The sequence below is a fragment of the Balaenoptera musculus genome, chromosome X (genome assembly GCF_009873245.2).
Source record: "Balaenoptera musculus isolate JJ_BM4_2016_0621 chromosome X, mBalMus1.pri.v3, whole genome shotgun sequence".
Classification (NCBI taxonomy): Eukaryota; Metazoa; Chordata; class Mammalia; order Artiodactyla; family Balaenopteridae; genus Balaenoptera; species Balaenoptera musculus.
In genome coordinates, this window is record NC_045806.1 from 28,051,906 (window position 1) to 28,078,570 (window position 26,665).

General features: G+C 34.8%; 1 protein-coding gene across 1 annotated transcript in view; it reads right to left on the reverse strand.

The window, feature by feature from the left end:
* LOC118889001 (dystrophin) overlaps nucleotides 1-26,665 on the reverse strand; it is a 1,535,792-nt gene that overhangs the window by 1,097,289 nt on the left and 411,838 nt on the right. The window contains exons 26-29 of the mRNA XM_036840547.1: nucleotides 20,679-20,840; nucleotides 7,289-7,399; nucleotides 6,722-6,895; nucleotides 601-756 (exon numbers count right to left, since the gene is read on the reverse strand). Coding sequence (XP_036696442.1) covers nucleotides 601-756; nucleotides 6,722-6,895; nucleotides 7,289-7,399; nucleotides 20,679-20,840 — 603 coding nt within the window. The remainder of the gene's footprint in view (nucleotides 1-600; nucleotides 757-6,721; nucleotides 6,896-7,288; nucleotides 7,400-20,678; nucleotides 20,841-26,665) is intronic.

The following is a 26,665-nucleotide window of genomic DNA, read 5'->3' on the forward strand; positions in this document are numbered from 1 at the left end:
TTCTCAAACATGGGCAAGCACTTACATTTGTGTCTAAGATGAAGTGACAATTTTCTCATTGATGTGTTATATTCAATAAGGTTGGGAACCTGAGCCGTAAAAACAGACTCTTTTCTCCCCACTGGTCTCAGTAAAGCTCTTTCTATGTAGAATGTATCAACTCCACTGTACCTAAATATAAGTCCTAAATATAAGTAGGTATATTAGTTTATAAAATTACCAGCCTTTGAGTCATCACAAGTAACTATAGATAATGAAAAGAAGGGGCAAGTTTAGAACAAAGAAACCCTTTTAGAATTATCTGATGGACCAATAAAAATCTCTCTGAGCTGTACATATTTTTTAATGTAGACTGAAAAGAAGACCCTCGCTGATTAATTACCGTTTCTTAAGAACTGCAAATTGGAATTTATCTATCTCTCTCTTTGTCTGTGTATGTATATATGTACGTATCTATGTATCCATGTATCTATCTATCTGTAGGGAGTAAATGATTTAGCCTTCCTAAGACATTAATTGTGCATAATTACTGACTCTTACTTTACAATATATAAGGAAAGTGGGAAGTAGCCAGTGCTTATGGTTTCAGCATGCACACACCTTTGCTCCCAGCTCATTATAATGCAATTTCAAAGCCGTTACTCTTTCGTCAAGCTCTTTAGGGTTTTCTGTCTGCTTCTTCTGTACAATCTGACGTCCAGTTTTGATCACCATTTCCACTTCAGACTTCACTTCACTCAGACTTTTATACAAGTTCTAAGTTAAAACATAAAACAAAACAGAATAATAAGCAATAGTGTCCAGTTCATACTATTATTAATAAAAAGAAACAGGAGTAGAGATCACCTGAATTGCTATTCTATGGTTACAGTTTTAATGGAGTAGCATTTTGCAGCTGTGGTCAATATCCAGCTTTTGCATTTTCTGTTGATTTAGTGCTTCTATTTGTAATTATATGTACACATAAAGACACGCATATTATGTAGTTATACTTACCAAAGTAAGGGTACATAACACATATATTTAATTCTTCATTCCAAGTTAATAAAGATCATTTCTAAAAGTTATATAATTTCTATTGGGTTGGTCAAAAGGTTCCTTCAGTTTTTAAAGTAAAAATGAAAGACACATTTTTCATTTTCACCAAGAACTTTATTGAACAACACATTCACTGTTTTGTTCCACTACCTTCTGCCATTTTTCAGGCAGCTTCATAATTTCATCTTCCCAAAATGTCTTATCTTTTTGAGCAAAGAACTGTTCCAGGTGGCTTTTACGGTCTTCCAGGGAATTGAAATGTTTTCTATTAAGAGAATTTTGTAAAGACTGAAATAAATGGAAATCCGAAGGTGCAATGTCTGGTGAATACAGCGGATGAATCAGAACTTCCCAGCCAAGCTGTAACAGTTTTTGCCTGATCATCAAAGAAACATGCGGTCTTGCGTTATCCTGATGGAAGATTATGCATTTTCTGTTGACTAATTCTGGACTTTTTTTGTCAAGTGCTGCTTTCAGTTGGTATAATTAGGAGCAGTACTTGTTGGAATTAATTGTTTGGTTTTCCAGAAGAAGCTCATAATAAAGGACTCCCTTCCAATCCCATCATATACAGAATATCACCTTCTTTGGATGAAGATCGGCCTTTGGCATGGTTGGTGGTGGTTCATTTCGCTTGGCCCACGATCTCTTCCATTCCACACTGTTGTACAGTATCCACTTTTCATCGCCCGTCACAATTTGTTTTGAAAACAGAACGTTTTCATTACATTTAAGTAGAGAATCGCATGTGGAAATAAGGTCAAGAAGTTTTTTTTCGCTTAACTTATGTGGAACCCAAACACCAAAGCAATTCACATAACCAAGCTGGTGCAAATGATGTTCAATGCTTGATTTGGATATTTTGAGTATGTTGGCTATCCCCTGCGTGGTAAAACACTGATAGTTCTCAATAAATGTCTCGATCGCTATCAACATCAACTGGTCTACCCGACCCTGGAGCATCATCCAGTGAGAAATCTCCAACACGAAACTTTGCAAACCACTTTTTTTTTTTTAAACATCTTTATTGGTGTATAATTGCTTTACAATGGTGTGTTAGTTTCTGCTTTATAACAAAGTGAATCAGTTATACATATACATATATCCCCATATCTCTTCCCTCTTGCATCTCCCTCCCTATCCCACCCCTCTAGGTGGTCACAAAGCACCGAGCTGATCTCCCTCTGCTATGCGGCTGCTTCCCACTAGCTATCTATTTCACGTTTGGTAGTATATATGTCCATGCCACTCTCTCACTCTGTCGCAGCTTACCCTTCCCCCTGCCCATATCATCAAGTCCATTCTCTAGTAGGTCTACTCCTTTATTCCTGTCTTGCCCCTAGGTTCTTCATGACCAATTTTTTTTTTTTAGATTCCATATTTATGTGTTAGCATATAATATTTGTTTTTCTCTTTCTGACTTACTTCACTCTGTATGACAGACTCTAGGTCCATCCACCTCACTACAAATAACTCAATTTTGTTTCTTTTTATGGCTGAGTAATATTCCATTGTATATATGTGCCACATCTTCTTTATCCATTCATCTGTAGATGGACACTTAGGTTGCTTCCATGTCCTGGCTATTGTAAATAGAGCTGCATTGAACATGGTGGTACATGCCTCTTTTTGAATTACGGTTTTCTCAGGGTATATGCCCAGTAGTGGGATTGCTGGGTCGTATGGTAGTTCTATTTGTAGTTTTTTAAGAAACCTCCATACTGTTCTCCATAGTGGCCGGAGCAATTTACATTCCCACCAACAGTGCAAGAGGGTTCCCTTTTCTCCACACCCTCTCCAGCATTTATTGTTTGTAGATTTTTTGATGATGGCCATTCTGACTGCTGTGAGATGATATCTCATTGTAGTTTTGATTTGCATTTCTCTAATGATTAATGATGTTGAGCATTCTTTCACGTGTTTGTTGGCAATCTGTATATCTTCTTTAGAGAAATGTCTATTTAGGTCTTCTGCCTATTTTTGGATTGGGTTATTTGTTTTTTTGATATTGAGCTGCATGAGTTGCTTGTATATTTTGGAGATGAATCCTTTGTCAGCTGCTTCATTTGCAAATATTTTCTCCCATTCTGAGGGTTGTCTTTTCATCTTGTTTATGGTTTCCTTTGCTGTGCAAAAGCTTTTAAGTTTCATTAGGTCCCATTTGTTTATTTTTGTTTTTATTTCCATTTCTCTAGGAGGTGGGTCAAAAAGGATCTTGCTGTGATTTATGTCATAGAGTGTTCTGCCTAAGTTTTCCTCTAAGAGTTTGATAGTGACTGGCCTTACATTTAGGTCTTTAATCCATTTGGAGTTTATTTTTGTGTATGGTGTTAGGGAGTGTTCTAATTTCATTCTTTTACATGTAGCTGTCCAGTTTTCCCAGCACCACTTATTGAAGAGGCTGTCTTTTCTCCACTGTATATTTTTGCCGCCTTTATCAAAGATAAGGTGACCATATGTGTGTGGGTTTATCTCTGGGCTTTCTATCCTGTTCCATTGATCTATAATTCTGTTTTTGTGCCAGTACCATACTTTCTTGATTACTGTAGCTCTGTAGTATAGTCTGAAGTCAGGGAGCCCGGCAAACCACTTTTGACGTGTTTGATCAGCCACAGCACCTTCTCAATACACTGAACAAATCTTTTTTTGCGTTTTTACCTTTCTTGAAATAATAAAGCATAATATGCTGAAAACATTGCTTTTTTTCTCCCATCTTCAATATTAAAATGGCTACACAAAAATTCACCAATTTTGATGTGTTTTTTTTAGATGCATGTTGATATGACTGCTGTCACAATACAATCTAACAAAATTGTTTTGAATGAAGTTAAACACAACTAAGTGCTAGTGGAGCCATCTTACAGTAAAAACCAAACGAACTTTTTGGCCAACCCAACTTTTTAAATGTTACAATTATATAATTCTAGCTGTGAGTTTGGAAAAATTCATTTACTCATTCCCCAGGTATTTGTTGAGTGCCTGCTTATACCAGACAGTATTTGAGTCACTAGAGAATCAGTGGTGGCCAAGCCAGACACGTTCAGTGTTGTTCTCATGGTGCTACATTATAGTCGGGATAAAACATCTAAACTTCCAGACCATAATTTCAATATATATTAAATCACATATAAGGAGGGAAGGTAATTTTAAATGTTAATTAATTATACAAATTTATTTTCTTAATGGGGCTGATTAACTAACTAAAGACTGATATAAAATATTATGTAAAACTCACATGTACATCACAATTATAAAGAACACATATATTGGTTCACAGTAGTATACTGCCATAACAAATCCTCATGAAACAAATGTCATAGCTTTCCCTTGTAGCTATTTTACTTGGAAAGATATGTGCATTTGAATGTATGTATATATGTATGCATGTGTACATGTACATATGTATATGTCTATATGTATACATGCATATGTAATAGTTTACTTACACATTGCTGCATTAAGTTGTTCAGTGGTGAGCCTGAACAACAAATATTTATTTTATTGGTACTAAGAAATAAAGTTGCTAGTAGGTAATTGCTGTTATTTGGGAGTTAGGAAAGAAATTAGGTTTGTTTTTTTCTTTTCAGTTTGAAATCAGTGTTTAAAACAAAGCATTTTGTAAATGCTAAGCAATTATCCTATTAATTAAGGCTACATACATAAATATTTCCACCTTAATCCCTTCTTTGATGATTGCCTGATGTTATTATTCCTTTATTAATAATTGTGAGTTCTTTCTGAATTTTCCATATGATTTTTTAATTCATTTACTTCTATCTTAGGAATTATAAATTTATCTGGGTATTCAGAAACATTTAAATAATTAATTATCACACTGGGACTGAATTCTTGAATTTTGGAATCAGAGATACTTCCAAATGACTTACTATTTAAATTTTTTTAAATGTCAATTATTTACCTTTATGAGGAAAGTTCATTCAAAGTACTAAATAGCCATTTACATCATATCATTCAATAGACAGATAAAATATTTATCATTAAGAAAGGAGAATAGTCTTTATATTTGTCTGTGTTCATGTTCGTAAGACTTTTTTTTTAAGGCCGCGCCATGTAGCATACGGGATCTTAGTTCCCCGACCAGGGATAGAACCCGTGCCCCCTGCATTGGGAGCATGGAATCTTAACCACTGGACTGCCAGGGAAGTCCCTGTAAGACTTTTTTTAACAGAACAAAAATTACTTGAAAGCAAAGGCCATGATTACAGTATATGTAAGAGAGCATCTTAAGTAATGAAAAAATACAAAAGTTGTAAAGAAAATATATCCTTATGGAAGAACGACTTGAATTGGTCCTGACATTTAAACCAGAACCAGAAACAGATTGAGTAAATACTGTGAACTGTTTCCTCTGTACTGAGTCAGGGCATAGTAACACCTGGGTGCAGGTAGGGTTTTTTGGTTTTTTGGTTTTTTTTTTTTTTCAGTTCATATTTACTAGCAGACAAGTTTTATGAGGTACCACTAGAGACCTGTTCCTAGAAAAGAATGAACAGCTCTCCCTTTGTGAATATACTTAGCCATGATGATAATGTACGTGGGTCATTTTGCTTTCAATTTTTTTTAAATGTAAGATGAAATATGCTCCCATGTATTCCTAATGTTACTTACCTAATACCAGCTAATATATAAAATGATATTCAAAATTTCTTTTGGGGGTGAGAATATTTATAATAACGATGCCACTGAAATGCAGCCTGTGTTATTAAGCTATGTTACTGAATAAAAATTACTCCATAATTTTTCACAAAGAAAATTTTTGTTTAAAAGAATGATATTCTCCCATTCATAATGATATGACTGAAATGTACCCAAGGGTTTCTTTTTCACTTATGTTATGGAGTAGAAGCAGGAACAATACTTAAACACAAAGTACTAAATAAACTTTTTTCCCATTAATGTTAATAGCACTGTTTTTATTTTATGTGAATTTCTACCCTGATACTCCATAGTACACATACATTTATAATAATACTTATATTACTCTAGTAGATGCCCTCATAATTCAGCTTTACGTTATCAGAAGAGTCATCTGACTTGGTGAATTTTCAATAAGTGGAACAAAGAACACTGCTCAAAATCCCCGTAGTGCAGATTTACACTACAGGCTAATAGTCGGTGCCTCTTTATTCTGTCTTTGTGGTCAGGCAGAATTTCACTGCATATCCAGCCCTGATATTTAATGGAAAGATACTAGGGTTTGGAGTAAGCGTGCCTGGATTGGAATTTTGCTTTTGCCTTTCACTTGCTGTTTGTCTTTAAATTCTCTCATTTAATCTGTGGCCTTGAGAATTAAAGGTGACTTGTGTGGATCACTTAGCTTCCTCAGCACTCATTTCTAGAATTGTTTTTATTACTGCAGATACTGCTGTTGTTGCTGTTTCCAGACTAACATATTTCTTTCCAGGATTTCTATGTAAAAATATTTTCAAAGTTCCATAAGAATTAAACAAAGGCAATTTCCTTTATATTCTGCACAGTCCTTGAAAAATTATAGACTCAAAGAAGACATTTTCAGAAGAGGTATTAAGTGGCTACTATTTCAGTAATAGTTCTTGTCTCTCAATACACCTGTGCTAATTTTTGTTCGTATACCAAATATTGTTCCTTATTCCAATAAGGAAAGTCAAGGGGTAGCTGCATATTTGCCATCTGAAATACATACCACACAATGATTTAACTGTGACTGTACTACTTCCTGTTCAACACTCTTTGTTTCCAATGCAGGCAAGTGCATCTTCACTTCATCTAAAATCATCTTACTTTCCTGTAGACGCTGCTCAAAATTGGCTGGCTTCTGGAATAATCGAAACTTCATGGAGACATCTTGCAATTTTTTCTGTAAAGAAAAAGCACCAATTTAATTTTGCCTTCCAAACAATAACCAGTCATATTCTTGTTAATATATTTTCCTTTATTCTGGAAGATATACAAGAATAAAAATAAAAACAAACTGAAGAAACCCTTTTTCATTTGTCCAGCACAAAGAATACATGCATTTGGGAGAAGAATTCAGTAATTGTTCTTAATGTGATACTAAATAAACGACAATTTATTAACCTATTTTATCCTTAAAATGTACAATTCAAAATAGTCTGTATCATTTATATATTATTTGTAGTTTTCAACTAATGCCCTTAATTCCAATTTGCTAATAAGCAAGTTATCTAATATAGATTATATTTTAATATCCAACTAAAACAAGCTCCTTAGTTAATGGAATAATACATGCCTGTGTCACTTCAATTTGGGATAGTACCCTTTGGGCCGCTTCCTTTCCCTGGTAATGTTTCTTCATTTCTTCTAAGCTGATCTCATGACTTGTCAAATCAGATTGGATTTTCTGTCGGGAGGACAGCATTATAAGTCAGCATGCTCTGCAAGTTACTGCAAAGAACAACTCACCTTCCAAGAAAATGGAATTCAAAACTCTCTCAAAACATTATTACAATGTAGCCTCTTTCAAAATGACAATAAATTGAGTTTTTTACTTATCAAAAGTTATCAAAAATGAAATAACTTATTTATCTCCTATTGGGCTTATTAATAAAAATAAATGATTCTTTTGAATCAGTGATAATGAATAGCTGTTTCAGATATAATTTTCAGTAGGAAGTATCTATTTATATCTAATATGTGAAATTTATATTCTTTTATCTTTGTATTTACACTCAAAGTTGACCAAAGATGTTAGCCTTTATTAAAAAAAAGCCAACTATGGCAGCGATAAGGCATAATGAGAAAGTTGAATGTGGACAATATTCCTTAATAGTGATCTTTACTCAGAAATTCTATGCCATATTTCAGTTAAATTTCAGGGAAGCTAAGTATCTAGGAAAGGGAAGCTAAATGTCTCGACTGGCCTTGCTTTTTGTCTGATACATACTTAATAGCGTCCTACAGAGACTGATTTTTAAACTTTAAATAAATATAAAATATTTATATATTTTCTAAAATAAGTAAAGACATTTTTGATCAAGTTGTATTTAAAAGTATGTCTGGGGGCTTCCCTGGTGGCGCAGTGGTTGAGAATCTGCCTGCCAATGCAGGGGACGCGGGTTCGAGCCCTGGTCTGGGAGGATCCCACATGCCGCGGAGCAACTAGGCCCATGAGCCACAACTACTGAGCCTGCGCGTCTGGAGCCTGTGCCCCGCAACAAGAGAGGCCGCGATAGTGAAAGGCCCGCGCACCGCGATGAAGAGTGGCCCCCACTTGCCACAACTAGAGAAAGCCCTCGCACGAAACGAAGACCCAACACAGCCATAAATAAATAAATAAATAAATAAATAAAAATCCTTCCCTCTAAAAAAAGGAGTCATCATAAAGGGAGTAAGATGGAAAAAGAATTAGGAAAGGGAAAAGGAGAGAAATAAAGACCAAAAAAATTGTTTAAAAGTATGTCTGTATTTGACTTATACACTTCTAAGCCAGTTACAGGAGTGGGTCAAATCCGGTAGTGTGCAGAGACAAAAACAATAAATTCATTCATTTCTTTCTACCAGATCCAGCAAAAATTAGCTACTGGTCAAATTATTCTAATTTAAAATTCAGTCATTGTCAGATTATCGTAAATAAGAGAAGAAGAAAATGATTAACTTATACCACAGGGCCCATAAAATTTCCATGCAAAACAATTTGTATAATGCATATTAATATAACCTAACTTACACCAACTGGAGTCAATTCTGGCACATATTATTAGAAAATAACATCAGTTTGCTTAGCAGTTACCACAGAGAACTACAGCCCTGAAATGAGCAATGAGAATTATTCCAAGAAAATGGGTTAAGTGGTGAAGGAGTTTTTCAGAATACAAGGTTATAAATGTACAGATACACCTTAATATTATTCCTTAGCATACTGATCCTAATAATTATAAAGGCAAAATAATTACAAATTACTTAAGTAATTAGAATTCTGGTTTAAAATAAAGAAGAGCAAAGCCCCAAGCAAATCCTTTTTTTTTTTTTTTTTTTTTTACTATATATGGTATCTTCAGTGGTTGAACTACGACATTGCATAAGAAATAGTGGTATGTACCTTTTCTCCAGGAACCATAGAATTTGGGGGTTAGGGATCCATGTCAGTGCATAGCATTGTTCATACACCTAGAAATACTAAGGAGTCTGATAAAATTTAATGGGAGTATACACAGTAGAGTAATACTTACAGGAGAGTTAATAGATGTCATAGGAGAGGTGATGTTAAAGTAGACTATGAATAATTAGTAAGCATTGCTGGGGGCATCAGATGCTTTAGGAGGTTTATGGTCTTAACTTCTCAGGTGGAAAAGTCTCACCCCCTCAAAATGGTGGGTCAATAACAGCCATGTCTCTGTCACATAACTCTGGCCATCCGCAAGTCATGGAAAATTAGAACATGAAGAATGCTTGTGCCCAGTTAGGTCCATCAGACTCTCTCTCGGAACTGACAGGAGAAAGTCTGGTCAAGCTCTGTGGGCGCTTAGAACTGTGTCACGTATGAGACTGTGCTTATGAAGTCCCTAGTTTGCACTGCCAGTTTAGGAAGAGCAAAGGCCCATAACCAGAGAGAGAAGTAAGAAAGAGATAGTAGGAACAAAAATATTGATGGCTTTCAATCACAGGCTGAAGCAGATAGCGTCTGCCAAAGATGGCTGCAACAACAGTGTATGTAACACATACTCCTCTTACCATTCCCCCACTAAGAGGTAGAGTTTATTTCTTCACCTCTTTAAATCTAGATCAGCCTTCTGATTGCCTTGACCAGTAAAACAGAGCAAAAGTAATGCTCTGCCATTTATGGGAAAAGCCCTTAACTGGCCTAGTGGCTTCCACTTCTGCCTTTTTGGAACACTCACTCTTAGGATGCCCCCTCTTGGAACCCATCTGGCATGCTGTGAAAAGCCTAAGCCACATAGAGAAGCTGTGGAGAAGTGTTTCAGTGAATAGTCCCAAGTGAGCTTTCAGCTCACAGTGAGTATCAACTGCTAGACATGAGGGAACCATCTTGGGCATCCAGCCTATTTGAGCTTATAAGTCACCGTAGTACCAGCCAACAAATGCCCGCAATCACAGGAGAGACCCCAAGAGAAACCATCCAGCTGAGCCTTCTCAATCCACAAAACCATTAAGAGAAAATGATAATTTGCTGTTACAAGTGACCAAAACACAGGTTCTAGTCTCTTCCTAGTAAAAACGTTATTCTTGCCCTTGGTTTCCATGAGACATTCCTGTGCCCTTATGACCAGCTCCCCTGCCTCATTTTTGTTTTGGCTTTAGTTAATTCATTTTTGTTACTTGTACCTAAGTGTCCTAAAGAGTACACTGGATATGCAAGGAGATGAGAGTTTTTAAAACAAAAGCATTCTTGAATGAGGGAAAACAAGATGTGGACAAGGCACTGAACCACATGAAGAGTTTGGGAGAACTGAAATAATGCATAGAGAATTAATGCACATCCACAGAAATATAACTAGAAACGTAGGTGGGAATGAGGTATTAAATAACCTCATGGCCTAAATGAAAAGTGTCCAGTTTTTTTTAATATGAAGATAAAGTTTAAAGTTTAAAAGTGATCAGAATCACAGATAATGGTTTTACTGCTAATACTTAATCTAACTATTAAGGCAATTCATAATGAGAGAATTCTTCTATAAACTCAGTAATACTTGGATATGAATTTGTATTTTATTAATCATCATATATAGCTACATATGTGTGTGCATTTTTTTAAAAAGAAGCAGCATCACTTGTACAAACAGTATTTATTTTAGTGCACTCAAACATTAGAGGGAAATAGAAAGGGAGGGTCAGAAGAGAACCATGGAGAGCAGAAAAATTTAGGGATGGGAGAAGAAGGGAAACACCAAAGAAAGATAAGGAACAGTCTAAGAGAAGAAGAGGAACAACCAGGAAAGAGAGAGGGTGCCACTGAAATCAAGTGCTGTGAGAGCTTTAAGAATGAGGGAGAGATCGACAATGTCAATTTTGAGACAGATCAAATGAGATAAGTACTAATAAGGGCATATTAGCTGGTCAATGAGCACTGTAGCCAGGACAGAATCCGTAGACGGTAAGAGCAGAAATCAGGTTTTCAAGGGCTGAAGACTGATTAAGGACAAGGAAATACCCTTATAAAACAGTTTAAATCATTTTTGAAGACTTTTGTCTCCCCACATAATGAAATGTAGGTCAGTGAGAATTGAACACGTATTAAGGCCATATGAAAGAAGCCAATGGACGAAGCATTTTTTTAAAGCATGTATGAAGATAATTGATTAGAAAAACCTTGGAGGAAATGAGAGGAAATGGAATAAAGGGCAAAGATCAATAATCAGTGGAAAATATTGACAGGTGGAGAGGTGCCACTCTTTCAGAAGCCAAAGGTAATACATAAAGATTTTGGATGTGGAGAAGCAGAAAGTGTAATGCTTCCTACTTGATGCTCTCTGGGAATCAGAATAGTGTTAAGAGAAATCTGGATTTAAGTCTCAGGGCTCTGACTTGCCACCTGGGCAAAGCACCAAACTTTTTTGAGCCTCAATTTTCTCATCTCTAAACTGATGGTGATAATGACAAGCCAGCAATGAAGCATTATAATAATTTGTAGGCAGAGTATCTGGGAAAATTCTCATGTCTGCAGTAGACAACTATACTGGTTTTGGTAAAAAGATGAGAGGCGATAGTATATGTAAAAATACCTGCTCAAGTTGTCTGCACAAATATCTACTCATAAATTGTCAGTGTCATTATATATCATTTGTCTATAAGCATGAGCCCCTTGATATCTGCTGAGGATGAGAGAGGAGAGGATTGAGGAGGAATCAAAAGGAAAGTGATGAAAGTTGCATAGCCATTACAGAAATTGGGAAAGGAAAATGATGAGTGAAAAATTAAAAAGATATTCAGAGAGAGCAGAGGGCCCAAATTATATACCTGTAACAGTATCTGTCCACATGTATTTGACTAATTCATCCATTTGGCACTCAAGGTATATATAGTAGAGGAAAAAATGAAATATACACCTAATTCCTTTAGCCTTTTATACTAGAGGGGTGAGAGAAGAGCACTGAAAGAAATAATCATTATTATCATCATCATCACCAAAGTGGACATCTGTGTGACCTTATGTCCCAACAGTTCACATATATTCATTTAATTATCTAATCAAACTAAGGTAAGTATTTACCATCCTAAATTACAATTACAAATGAGATTAGAAATGTTGACTTGTCCAAGGTAAAGTTAGGAAGTAGCAAATTCAATGCCCTTTAAACAACTATACTGCCTCTTAAATTATGATTTAAAAATAAAAATATCCTCCAATTGGACATTTATCAGAAAAAACCAGACATCTAATCTTATTTGCATACTAATAATACTTAGCTTATCCATTCAATTCAAGAAGGAGATTCTGCATCTACCACCTTATTCCACACAGTGAGAACAAACCATTGATCCTATTCTTAAAGAATATCTGTTCTAGGGAAACAGAACATGGAGATACAAGTAAATTACAAAGCAGAAATATGTGCAATATAATAGAAAAAAATCATGCTATGCCATAAAAGAGTAGAGAAATATTTATTTCTACTATAGAATCTGGTAAAAGTTTAAGAAATTGGCGTAATTTAAGTTCCATATGGCTGATAAGGGGTTTTTAGAGGGGTAGATAAGATAATAAGAAAATGGGAATTCATTCCAGGTTGTGGGAACCATGCTAGAAAAGACTGAGTTTGGAGTGTGCAGAATGTGAATACTTAGTTTCACGGAAGAAGAACTGGATGTGGGTAGAGTAAAACTTACTATCTAGAGGAGGAATTAATGAAAAGCAACTGAACCTTAAGTTTCAGGGCTGGTTACTTGCAAAAAGAATTATTCTATAACAGTATTTAATTTTCTATTTGTAATTTGTATAGTTTTTTTTTCTTAAAGATTGCCCCCTCAGAGCTGCCTGCAGTAGCATAGCATTACAAAAGAAAACCAAAATAATTTAAGTGATCATTGAAACACAGGTCTTCTGATGATTAATTCCACATTTTTCCAGATGAGCCATACTGTTGTCATGACTTATAAACAATAGGAACAACAATAACTTACAAAAACACACGACCAAAAACAACTTTTATCTATCACAAGGGGATGTGAAGGACCATGTAACACGTGAAAGGAAAGTTTGGCAATTTGGAAGTTTCAATGCAAAGAACTACATGGACTTTGAAATGTTCATGTTTATATCAAGCAGTTACATAGACTGTTGGGAGGATGAATTTCTATACTCTTAGAAAGGTCACCACTACTAAAATCATTAAAACTGAAAAAAAATGATGGTTGAACATCATATAAAACTGAGATTTTATCATAATTTATAGGCAGCATTTCTAGAAAAATTCTCATATCTGTAGTATGATTCCAATAGGATTAGAGATCAAAATTTCCTTATAAATTGAGTATATTATGTATGAAAGGAGCACAGGGGCTAAATATATTTTGTAAATTAAGGATAACCATGTGTCCGTGCTACAGAACTTCTCAGAATATTTTATATATGAATATGCATTAATATCCAAGAGGGATACAGTTCTTTGCTCAAATTATCCTTTTGCTTTTCTTTGGCAGAGTATATCACACAAGTAGATTTGGGAAGAACTATCTCATGTACTTAATGTATATATTTAGTGATAACAATTCAATTCATTATTAAGATTATAAGATAAAAATGGATATCTATTTCCAATTGATTCTACTTTGGGAAGGCTGTATAACATGCATCACACTTATACTTAGCTAGCACCTTTAAAAATTGATTCCACAATTCTTACTTTCAACTGATAATTCATTTTTAGTTTGTACTTAGGATATATTTTACCACCTACTTTATTTAATGTCATCAGATTATCATTCTGGAACTACATAATTTAAAAATCCTTATCACTTTAGGGCAGGCTTATTGTGAAATAGATAAGTGATTTGTTTAAATAACAGTATTATGGAAAATTATAGGCAAAATGGACAATCTCCCATTTACAAATTCCTCTTAAAAAAAAGATGACTATTACATCGTCTTTCCTGATACTATAATCAGACAATGAAAAAAATAACATTTAAAAAACTTTTTTAATGTAGAAGAAAACACTGGGATTGGAAGATTTCATCCAAAGGATAATGATTTCCATAGTTGGCTACCGGATTTCTAAGGTCTGCTAAGGATCTAAAGACTGTACTATTTGAGTTCTATATTCACCTAAAATATACATCTACCAGCATACGGATGATAAGTGTTTGAAGAAAATAAACAACTGATCTTGTGAAACTGTCAGCTTCACATAAAATCAGTAATTTGTAAAAGAAACAAAATGAAAGGAAGTAGCAAATGAGTGCTGCTGATTTAGAATACCCATGTATGCTCTAAAAGGAGTTCTCAACCCAATACTTCTCAGGATCACTAGATGTTTTTCATAAAAGTGAAATAATATAAAGCTAATTATATCGTCATGCTCTTACCAAAAAAAGACATTTGACAATACAGTAATTATGTTCATAACTAGCACTATATATTGAAAGTAGGAAACAACAGTGGAAATGAATATAACCATTTTTTCCATTAGAGGTGGTAAAGGGCAAATTAGAAAACTAAAAATCAATCAAACATTAATGACATTTCCAATATAGCATTTTACAATTAACTGAGCAGAGAGCAGGGCTTTTTATCATGATTTACCTCATCAGACCATTCTCATATATCAAATTAATGACAGAAAATGGCAAGCAAAATTAAGCTGTAACTGTCTAAAGTATTTAATGGAAAAAAGGAAACTTTGTATCAAATAATTACTGAAGCTTTTCTCACATCAAATAAAGAAAATGACTCCAAAGAAAATAACTAAAATATTTCAGAAAGAAAAATATTAGAAGATGTCAGGTTAAGACTATGAATGGAGAAATTTAACAGTTAGACGAGTAATTTTTAAAGACAGTAATTTTGATATTGTATCCTCAAGAAGGAGAAATAGCCACATACAACACATATTCTAAAATTAAAAGAAGAAAATGTACTCGAGGACCTTGGATACTTTGTGCTTTTAAAACATGTGGAACATGAAAAAAATATAATCTTTCACATCTTCTGCAACTCTTGCTTGTGATTATTTCCCACACTATTAAACGCGTCAAAATCACAATAACAGTCATTCTATATTGGGGAGTAATCAGTTCTATATAGTAATACACAGGGGCAGCATTTCAGTGTTAGAACAGATTTAAAATTCATTGCATTGTGTTTACCATTATATCTATATTGCTGGGTAAAAAGAAAGGAAAATATTTGTTATGGTTATGTGGAGTTTAACATCGGAGCCCAAATATCTATAATAGCTCTCCATTTTCTTGTTCTGTGATTAAATTATTTCATTATTACATAAATCCAGAATGAATTTCCCTATGCAAGTTTATACTGTCTAATTCATAAATCAGTGAGGTAAGCTGTAAAGTTAGACTGTTTTGAGTCGTTTGGCAATCAAACGTGCCTATTTCCACTATAAAAGTCTTTTTTATTCCATAATGAAATCATAAACTTAATCTGATAGACCAAACTCTGCATTTAGGTCTTTATTTTTTAAACACTGATTTTGAGAGTTTGGAATGTTTACATTTAAATATGGCCGAATATATTTAAAGTGAGTTAGAAGATTTAGGTTAAATAAATACAGGAAGACCTCAGTTATTAATTATTTTGATGCGCAGCTAATGCAATCATCTTAAATTAACAGCTTTCTTTAGTAAAAAGAAGATCCCTCTTTTCTGTTTATGGATATTCATTTCTCTTTATTGATATTCATTGGGATGGAAAAAGAGATGGAAAGAAGAAATCTGGTCTGTAGTGAACCTGGAATACCTAAAAGTCCTAGCTTGATAAGCAAAAATACAGGAGCACTTTTCTATGATGATTATGAGATCCTCTCCTTTGATGGTAATTTGTTTGTTTCCTAAATTGTTCTTTTTTTCCCCCTCTACTCATGAACATAAATCTACTATGTGGGATATGAGGCTGCAAAAGATGGGATCAGGAACCTGCCAGACAAAAGAAATAGAACAATTTAGCTATTACAATCACTGTCAAGCAACCCCACTACTTCTAGTGGTAATATGAGTAATGGGGTCATATTCTCCTCTATAAAATGTGCATCATCAACACATAATGATGTGGAGCATTTCAACAGGTACCCATGTTAGACTGTTCTTACATATTGGAGATTCAAAATATGAGATTACTGGAAAAGGGAAAAAAATTACAGATTGAAGTATCTGTGTAATCTTAAGAATTAGAGACATTTACGTAGCTATTTAGACACAGTTATCATGGCTCCTACAGTGATTTAGAGATACATACAAGGTAACTGGCGCATTAACGTATGTGGAATTAGGGCGAAAAAAAAGAAGAAAATAAGAAAAACTAAGCCAAGTTCATCTTCAAACATCCATACTGAAAATTCTACTTGTCTAAATTAATTCGTTCATGTAGGAGTTCTCAGCTATATTTTCTACTTTCACTCATTTCCCATAAGAGTAAGCAAACAATCAATATAGGAAAGTCACCAAAGTCTGACTTCCACCCCAACTCCCTCCCATTGAAATCTTGTCACAGCCATAGGTGAGAATGTCAAAACAGCGGTGAGAAGTGTGACGTGAAAAAAAGAAAAAAAGAGACTGCAGCTACTCAGCCATTACCAGTAATGAACTATCAACAGACCTACTAGAGAATGGACTTGAGGATATGGGGAGAGGGTGGGGTGAGATGGGACAGGATAAGAGAGTGTCATGGACATATATACACTACCAAATGTAAAATAGATAGCTAGTGGGAAGCAGCCACATAGCACAGGGAGATCAGCTCGGTGCTTTGTGACCACCTAGAGGGGTGGGATGGGGAGGGTGGGAGGGAGGGAGATGCAAGAGGGAAGAGAAATGGGAACATATTGTATATGTATAACTGATTCACTTTGTTATAAAGCAGAAGCTAACACACTATTGTAAGGCAATTATACTTCAATAAAGATGTTTATAAAAAAAAAAAAAAAAAAAAAAAAAAAAGTGCTCAACCTTAGCTACACATTAGAATAACTCAGGGTGGGGAGGAGTTCCGAAAAATTCTGATGACTGAGTCCACCTAGAGATTCTGACTTGATTGGCCTGGGGTGCAAAGCTGGGTACTTGGATTTTTGCTTCCAGACCTTAGGTGATAAAACTAAATCTCTGTGTTTCACAATGTTCTTTAGGAAAATTAAATAGATTAAACAACTCTATTCATGCTGTGTGCTTCTCTGCAGTTATCAATTTGATGATTTTATTCTGTAAAGTTGTTTCGAAGAAACACTCATAGGGTTTTTTATATTTAGTCATACTATTTTTGAAATATGTCTTAAATTTTTGATTTGTATATCTAGAAGATAAAATTTCTATATCTAGAAGAGCTTTCCCTATTTGCTTTATTCTATTTGAATCAATAAGATGTCATCTTAATTTTATACTTTAATAAAAACCTCTCTTTAAATATGTTGGCATTTTGATGCTGTAGTCATATGATTTAAGAATTTGGTTTGGTTAAGAATTATTTTTTTGAAATAAAATACTCGAGTCAACGTATGCTCTGATATTCTAGCAGTATGTAGTTTTATTGTCTAAAAGGTTAAACTTTACTCCTGTAAGTTCATGACACTAAATAAAAAAGTAAAATATGTTTAATCTGATTTAGAATCAGAAGGCCCAATTTGCTCATTATGACAGATAACTGGTCAATGAACATGCAGAGGCAGTGGGAAGCTCATTGCTGCCCTATAGTCCTAAATGCAAATAGAATGCAAGGAAGTGCCTTGCTCTACATCTACTTTTACATATAATAAGAGTATACCTGTCAAAATGTTTTACACATTGCACACATTTCCTTAATACTGAAATTCGTTTATACCTGAGAATCTCAAACCACCTTGAAAGGCAGAAAAAGGGAGACTCTTTTTAACAGATTTAAATTTAGTAGTAAAACTACCAGTGCGCCACACGGTGGAGTCAAACATCCACAAATCTATGTGGCCAATATGTGACAGGAAATCTGAGCACAGATTTAAGATGGCCAAATATGGTAACGCCATTCACTTTGTCCTGCTTCTCGGTGATGTATTAAAACAAGTACTCGATTTCTGAAAAGGGAAAGCTAAGCCCATTAATCTTTTAATTAGCAATGAACTCTTCTGCAAATTTACAGAAACACATTGGGTAAAAATTTTCATTTATACATAGGCTTAAATTTACCCTCCTTATATATACTTAGAAAAACGTCCTTTGGTGGTATTCTTAGTAGGTTCTTTGTCTGACACACTGTGCTTAAGTGCTTACTTCACAGACAACCCCTTTATCCTCTACTTGTTTCTTCCAAAAGAGGTTCAAATTGAGCTTCAGGAAAGCCAGTCCTTGAAGTAAATCTGAGTACTTGATAACTCTGTTCTAGAAAACAATTCACTTTGCTGTCATCTTAAAATAAAATCTTGGAGAAGAATGTTTCAATAGCTTTTGGGTGGCTTGCATTTTCTAATATTATATATTACCATTTGGGGAATTCAAAGTCAAGAATCATCTTGAAAATGCAGGTGCAACCAGAAATGTAGGGAAAATGGATTTGAGCTTGTTAGTACTCTAAAATCTCTTTTTTCAAGTAGATTTGAAATTTCTTAATCTACTTGTGTGCTGTTATCTGCAAGTATTTTGAACTGCTATTAATAATATTTTTAATATAGTTTTTATTTGGGATACCAAAAAAAATCTTTATATAATGTTATTAAAAACTAGTATGTTATATTCATGTTTATGGAATCATGTATTTATATCTAAATAAAAAAACCACTCAGGGTCAACAACCTTTTAAACTAAACAATATTTTTTTTCTAAAAGTTCCCATTTTTTTCCTAAGACAATAAGAGCTTTTGCCAATCTCAAATTTGCTACTCATAGTTTCATTCTACCAGCTTGAAAAAGTAACTCTATATATTTTACAGTACAAATAACTGAGTTTAATATTTATACTGGTCAAATTTTTCCTTAATTACATTCAGCAAGTTATGAGCAATCTTTAATCAAACATTCCTCCAAATTCATGTCACTAAATTTTAAAAAATAAGCGGTTCTACTCTGCCTTTAGTTTATAATCATGTCGTTCTCAATTCAGTAAAAATTTCCCATTCCTACCATGCATTTTTCTAAAGCCTACCTAAAATACTTTGTATGTGACTCAAATCGGAACAGTCTTCAAAACAGATAATGCTAGAGAACTTGACTACACTATGTTAGTTTGAAGAAATGTGTATACCGGGGAGGTTACATACTGCCCTGGTGAAAAGACTGTCCTGAGGATTTTATCATCAAAAACTTCCCCAAACGTCACTTTCTTCGCCTCCTATGACAATGGTCAATGAGGAACCCCATCACTCTGGACTTTTGCAGCCTATCAAAGCTATCTGTACTCTGTCCCATATTCTCAAGGACGTTCTTGGACAAACTTAGACAATATGGAAAACTAACCCATGCTATTGTGTACACTGATGCTTTGGGCACCAATTTAACTGTGATTCACTGCACTGTAAAGGCACAATAACCATAACTTATAAATCCAGTATTTTACCCCCAAATTTATTTTGAAGTGAAAACATTCAGGTATCTCCACCAATTAGTGGGGAGAGGGCCTTGGGGATGGACAGATAACCTTCTAATGATCTTCGCATTATATCGTATCAGTCTGACTTATCCTTGGGTATTGGGTTCATACTATGTACATAAGATGTGAAAAGTAGCTATCTATAATTACTGTAGATATAGTAGCTATCTGATAGTACCTTACTATCAGAAAATCCTAAAGACATTTAAATAAATAATTCTTATGATATTTTACATACATGTAAATGTTATTTAAAAATAGAAATACAGCATTACTTCCCAAGGTGAAAGTTAATTTAGATATAGACTAAATTTACTTGGTATAAAGTTGACTTACATTTATTTTCATTCCTATTTTAACTCTCATTCTAGAAAAATTAGTTTAACACATTTCATAATTCAGATTGAATAGTGTTGAATGTATAGGTATGTGAGTAAATATGAGTATAGACATATTAGTATTAGTAATAAAATGCAAATTTATATCTCTAATTTCTTGTTATTAACTACTTGCAACACATTAAATGTAGAATATAGGTCATATGAATTCTAATTCCAAGATAAAGATGAGTTGATAATAAAATATTTGATGCTGCATTTTTAATACTACCACCAAAAATATTTTCTTTACAATTGACATTCCTACGGTTTCCCTCTAGCTCAAGTATAGTTTGAAAATTGATAAACAGCAGACTTCAGTGTGATACTGCCCTGGTCTTTTAAGTGTCTCTATTTCAAATTCCTCCATTATGTACGTTCAAAAATAAATCTTAGAGTACTAATATAGAGCTCTTTTTTCTCCTTACCTCCAAATAGTCCAATCAGTTGATCAAATAACCCTTTGTACAACTAGATGAATAAATTTTAAGTTAGAAAGTTACTAATGTCTTGTTCAGATAATAAAAAGAAAAGAAAAGAAGCTCATTCCAGGTTCTACTTGCCTGGGCTTCCTGAGGCATTTGAGCTGCGTCCACTTTGTCAGCAATATAAGCTGCCAACTGCTTGTCAATGGATGAGAGGGACTCCTGAATTAAGTGTAAGGATTTTTCAATCTCCTGGGCAGACTGGATACTCTGTTCAAGCAACTTTTGCCTCCTCACGGCCTAAACAAAGAAGAAACAGGAATGAATCAGTTCAATATTTACTGGTGATAGTTTTTCTGCAATCCTTCTGCAAAGCAAATGAAGATTCTAGATTCTTCCCCCATCACCTTTTTATAAGATAGATTTCGCAGCTTCCTGCCACTCATTCAGCTCTACTTAAAAAAATGAAAATCAGAATAAGAAAAAAGAGTTAGCACACAGAACTGCAGGATCAGGAATCTCTGCAGGACAAAAGCACAGTATTATGTACATCAAGGAAAGAGGCTGGGAAAAACATTAGTGAAATCATCTCCGTCATTGCAATCTGTTGTTCTCAGGCCGAATGTTCCTCCTGATCTCATTATATAGTTCAAGAGATTTGGTTTACTTAGAATAGGGTCATCGTCATCACAATCCAATTCAAGATAGATAATCCACTTCTACCAGTGAGACACATATACAATCTGTTCAGAATCAGCTCCTTTTCAAAAACAGAATTTTAGATAACCATTTGGTTAAGGATTTATTTTAAATACTATTTCAACCAGTTATGCATGGTCTTTTTTTTTGCCTCTACTTTCTTTCACAATTTGGATTATGGAAATTGCTTGTGCAATTGGATTTGTGTTACTGCTGAAGTAGAACAAATAATAAGTAACCCTAATATAGCTGCAATTAATCTTGATTGTTACTATAAGCATGATTAGGATAATTTAACACTTTTTAAGTATAAATAGCATGCTGAACAGATTGCAGAGTCTCCCTTCAAGGATCTGTTCACCTTTAAAAGACTGGTTATAAAAGGAATGAGACAGACAACTTATTGAGAATTCCTTAAGTTATGCATCATAATCAAGGATTTTTCCTCATTATACAATGTGTAGGCATGATTATCTGGTACAAAAGAACTATCCTTCCCACAGACCATGATTAGGGTTTTAAAAAGAATCCTGCTTTTTATATTATATAAAGAATATTAGATATTATATGAAGAATATAAATGTTGGCTCTTAAGTTTAAAAGACAGTGGAGATGTCAACGTCCTTTAATGAAGCCAACTTGGAACACAGCGTCACTCAAGTGAGAACAAGGCTAAAAGCATCTGGACCAAAGGAAAAGGAGCTGGGAGACCTGCGATGCTGCAGGAGCAAGGAAGGTATTCTCAGTATTTCTACCTACACCATAAACCTTCAGGATTCTGTCCTAGGCTTTTCTTTCTCCTCATTCTATCCATACCCTTAGCTACAATTACACCTCATATGCTCACAACTCTCAACTCTGCACCTCCAGTCCAGATTTCCCCCTTTGATCTCTACACTTGCATATATATTGTCATACTTGACAATTCCATTTGGGTGTCCCACAGCCATCAAAACAACAACAGAACCAAATATGGACCCACTGTCCCACCTCCCCAACTTGCTTTTTCCCTTTCTCCGTATCTTTTTCCCTATCTCAGTGATTTACAATTATGGCCTTTATTAGCCATAATTTTGGATATTTCCTCTTCTTCTACCATATCCTTCACCATTTTGCAATTAATGAGTCCATCGATCACCAATCCTTTCTTCTACCTCCTAATATTTCTTGATTCCATCCTTTTCTCCCTCTCCCCACCACCACCATTACTCTACTTGAGGTCATTAGCATCTCTTGCCTCAAACATGGTACAGGACTCTTGGCTGGAATCCTGCCCTGCCACTACTCATCTACAAAGAAGCTACAGTATGTTCTTCCTAAAATAACATAATAATTATCTGCTTTAATCTTCTAGTGATTCCTTATTTTCCTTAGGATAAAAGCCGTACTCAATATGGCTCGAAGTCCTTTCACAGTCCCTGCGGTATCTTCTACTACTTGCTGGCGCTATAGAGAAATTTATTTTTCATTTCCCAGCATACATTATGTTCCTCTTTACACTTGGTGTTAAACATGCTGTTCCCTTTTCCTAGAACAATCCCATGCCCAACTTCCTTTTATTGGCTAATTTACATTTATCCTTTGAGTCTTACCTTGGAAATGTGGACATCTCCCTCTCCAGGTGGCTGTCCCTGACACCCTGTGTTCTCTCTTGCCCTTTTATTTCTGTCTCAGCATGTATCACACTATATTGTAATTTCCAATTGCCTAACTATGTGCCAGGCATCAGGGTGCTCTCAGGTTTTCTTTTCAAATTACTCAATAGATTCAGGCCTAACATTGAAAAATTGACCCTTGGCCCTAAGGCAAAAAAGGGATTCTTTTTAGTGGGCTGGGATTTTGAGAGACATTTGACTTCTCCAAAGTGGAGTGGGGATTTTCTCAAAAATTATAGATTCTTGCCTGTTCTGTTTCAAGTTACGAAGAAAACTTCAGGCTCTCAGTTGAGAAAAATTACCTAGGAGTTTAAAAAATGCTATTCATTAATATTTCTAGGAAATAAAGAAGAACAGATGTCAGATGACTGATTTTACAAAAATATCATAATATGGTTTATGATCATCTTTTAGTAAATGATACACTTATTTATTTTACTTATCTTTTTGTTTATAAGTATGTGTCAATGAGAGCTGGATATGTCAAATGTTTTGATCTCCAACATTGTTTTGTTTTCTTTTCCCTAAGTAGTAAAACATTTTAGCCAATGTTAAAATTAAACCTCATTTCTTTGAGTGATTTTTGTAGTAGATGAACTAAAAAAACAAAAACAAAAGCAAAAAAACCCTATGTCCCAAATTCTGATGCATATAAAGGAAAACAACTATACATACTTGAAATTTCTACTTGGGGGACAGCATTAATTGCCACTTTGAATGCTGCTACCTTGCCCAAGGTAAAACAATAAGGATTAACTATTTTCTCATGGACAGTGGCTGGGGGTGGAAGTCCTATAAGAGATGTGCTAAAACCAAATCCAACTCCCCTGGCTCTTCAGGAACTAACATGGAGACACAAGAGAGGCCACTAATCTGCATTATTTACAGCCACACTGCACTGCACAGAGTGTCCTGATCCAGAAGTTCTATTATCTGGAATTTGAAGTTCAATGGGCCAGGCACTTAATGCAACTATTTCCTTTCAGTTTTTCTTTGTCATCCAAGAAGAGGTTGTAATTTGTTCAAGTACCAAGTAATAAGAATACTCAATTTGTGCCATTTACAGCAACATGGATGTACCCAGAGATTATCATACTCAGTGAAGTAAATCAGAAAGAGAAAGACAAATATCATATGATATCACTTATATGTAGAATCTAAATATGACACAGATGAACTTATTTATGAAACAGAAACAGAATCACAGACATAGAAAACAAACTTTTGGTAACCAAAGGGGAAAAGGGGTGGGGAAGGGATAAATTAGGAGCTTGGGATTAGCAGATATGAACTACTATATGTAAAATAGATAAACAACAAGGTCCTACTGTATAGCACAGGGAACTATATTCAATATCCTGTGATAAACCATAACGGAAAAGAAAATGAAAAAGAATATATGTATATATATATGTATAACTGAATCACTTTACTGTACAGCAGAAACTAACACAACACTGTAAATCAACTATACTTCAATTAAAAAAAAAAGAATACTCAATTTGACTGAATTACGTTGCTGGGTTTGAGAGCACTTTTGATTAGCTGTTTCCTCCTGTCCTGACTCTAACTTATGAGCTATTCTGAAGCTCCACTATTATGGTCATGAACATGTTGGACTCTGTTACTTTAGAATTCTCGCTATAGTCTTCAACTGTAAACAATAAGTACTAAGTTTCTCTCATTCTAAGAGATGGAAATAAGACTTATCTCAAAAGGGTTTATAAAAGAGGTAGAAAACTGGCCTTTCCATCATTACTCCACCAGTCTCACTTATTCTAAACCTCTCTGAAAATTTAGGAGAGAATCATAGTCACAGTGAATCCGTGGCCCAGGGAGACAGTGTGATGGTTTCTTCTGTTCAGTCCCCAAGGAGGTATTAACAGTGGTACTTCAACCGTTCTGCCCCAAGCAAATGAGGGGCACTCCAAGACCATCATTTATAGAGTCTGGGAGTACAAAGTAGATAGGATGACTTCTAATTACCAACTTGGACTCTGCTTATGCAGCTGAATGCTTTATTTGCTTTCTATGACTACTGAGGGCTTAAAAAAGGATCTGAAATGATGGCATAGTAAAGAGAAGAGGCATCTTGTACTTCCCAATGCTTGGTGTGGCAAAAACATTTCCGTAGGTCAACTGGACACTGAAGGAGGCAGCTATGTTTGAGCTGTCTAACAGGAGCACTGCATATGGAGCAAGAGTACTCCAGGATAAAGATGCTTGAAGACATTACAGAGCATGTTTTTCTTGTTAAAAAAAATGGGAAAACAGAAGAGCTTCTGTAAGACCTCTTAAAAGCCCACACTTGCACCCCAAAGAAAGCAAATATTTGTGTCCTTATTACATATAATACATGAACACCATAAAATGCTACTTAAGAGGAGACATTTGCTCACTTTCCTTCATTCCTACTTCTCAGGCCAATGTAGAATAATGTCACCCAGGTGGGGTAAGGGAAGATGCTGGAAACTGATCATTCTTCTCTACCAGTGCAGTTCACTTGGGCATGGTTTAAGCTTAAACTGGAAACAACATTAAACTGAATATGAGATTGAAATTTTAAGCTGAACTAAACTTAATTTAACTTTTTTCGTGTCACAGAGACCAGAAAGGAATGGAATCTACTCAGGATGCCAGTAAGAACAATGAATAAACGATCTGCTTGAAGCAAAACCATTTCATGTTTGTGTCCTATCTGGTTCAAACTATGCAGCAAACTACTGACACAGTCCATAAATTCAGCACTTGGTAAACTGAGGTAGAGGCAGAGGAAAAAGATGGCTATGAGGAACAGCGAGAATGTGGTTTGGTGCAAGACAGGAAATGGTTTATGGAAGGCATGAAGAGACAGATAATGAAGGGCCTGGGAACTACATCTGAAACACTGAGAATTATAGTAGAACAGCATGATTAGAAGACTTAAAATAGATATGTCAATGTCTTTGTCTTATACAAAGGCCAGCAAATTACACATGTTTTATATCCATCTACTGATGTTCCATGTGTGGATTATTGCTACTATCAAATGCAACACTTTGTTTACTAACAGATAATTTCAGTGAACAATTAAAATTTATGAAGCATAATTTGAAGGTCTTTAAGAAGGGATGCCATGAAAATGTCAGAAATTATTTTAAAACCTAGGAATGTTCTATTTGCCTCAGAAACTGGTTCTCCCAACTTTTAGTTGTTCAGAACTGGCAGGAGAACATCCTCAAAGAAATTGAAATGTAAGGAACACCCTGGGCCTCACCGTAGACTTGGACTTCTTTGGGGTTGATGAGAGATGAGCATTTCATTTCTCAAGATTTTGTATGGTAGAAGAAAAATAATAGATCTCCACAAAGTTGCATATAACGTTTCTGCGTGGTTAGGGGTGCTTTTAGCAGGCTGAGGAAATATTTTTCAAGAAGAATCAAGCTAATATTTTGAAAAGGGAATTCAATGGAGATTAAAAGAAAAGGAGAGGGAGAAGATAATTTACAGCAGGGAGGAGAATTTACAACTCTTCACAGTCCCAGCAACCATCAAAAGCTTCACTTTGTTGCTTTTTCTTGTTTTCAAGTTAGTATGTCCTACTTTTTCCTAAAGAAACAAGGGCCTACACAGTGTTCCTTGGACAAGAAAGACCAAATAAATAAAAACTGTTGCTTTAACCCACTTTAGTTTTAACTCATAAGAGGTTCTGGCACAATTGCTTTTTGTGGCATAGTTGTTAATGTGCTTGAGAGGGATGTAGGCTATAAATAATTACATAGATGTACACAT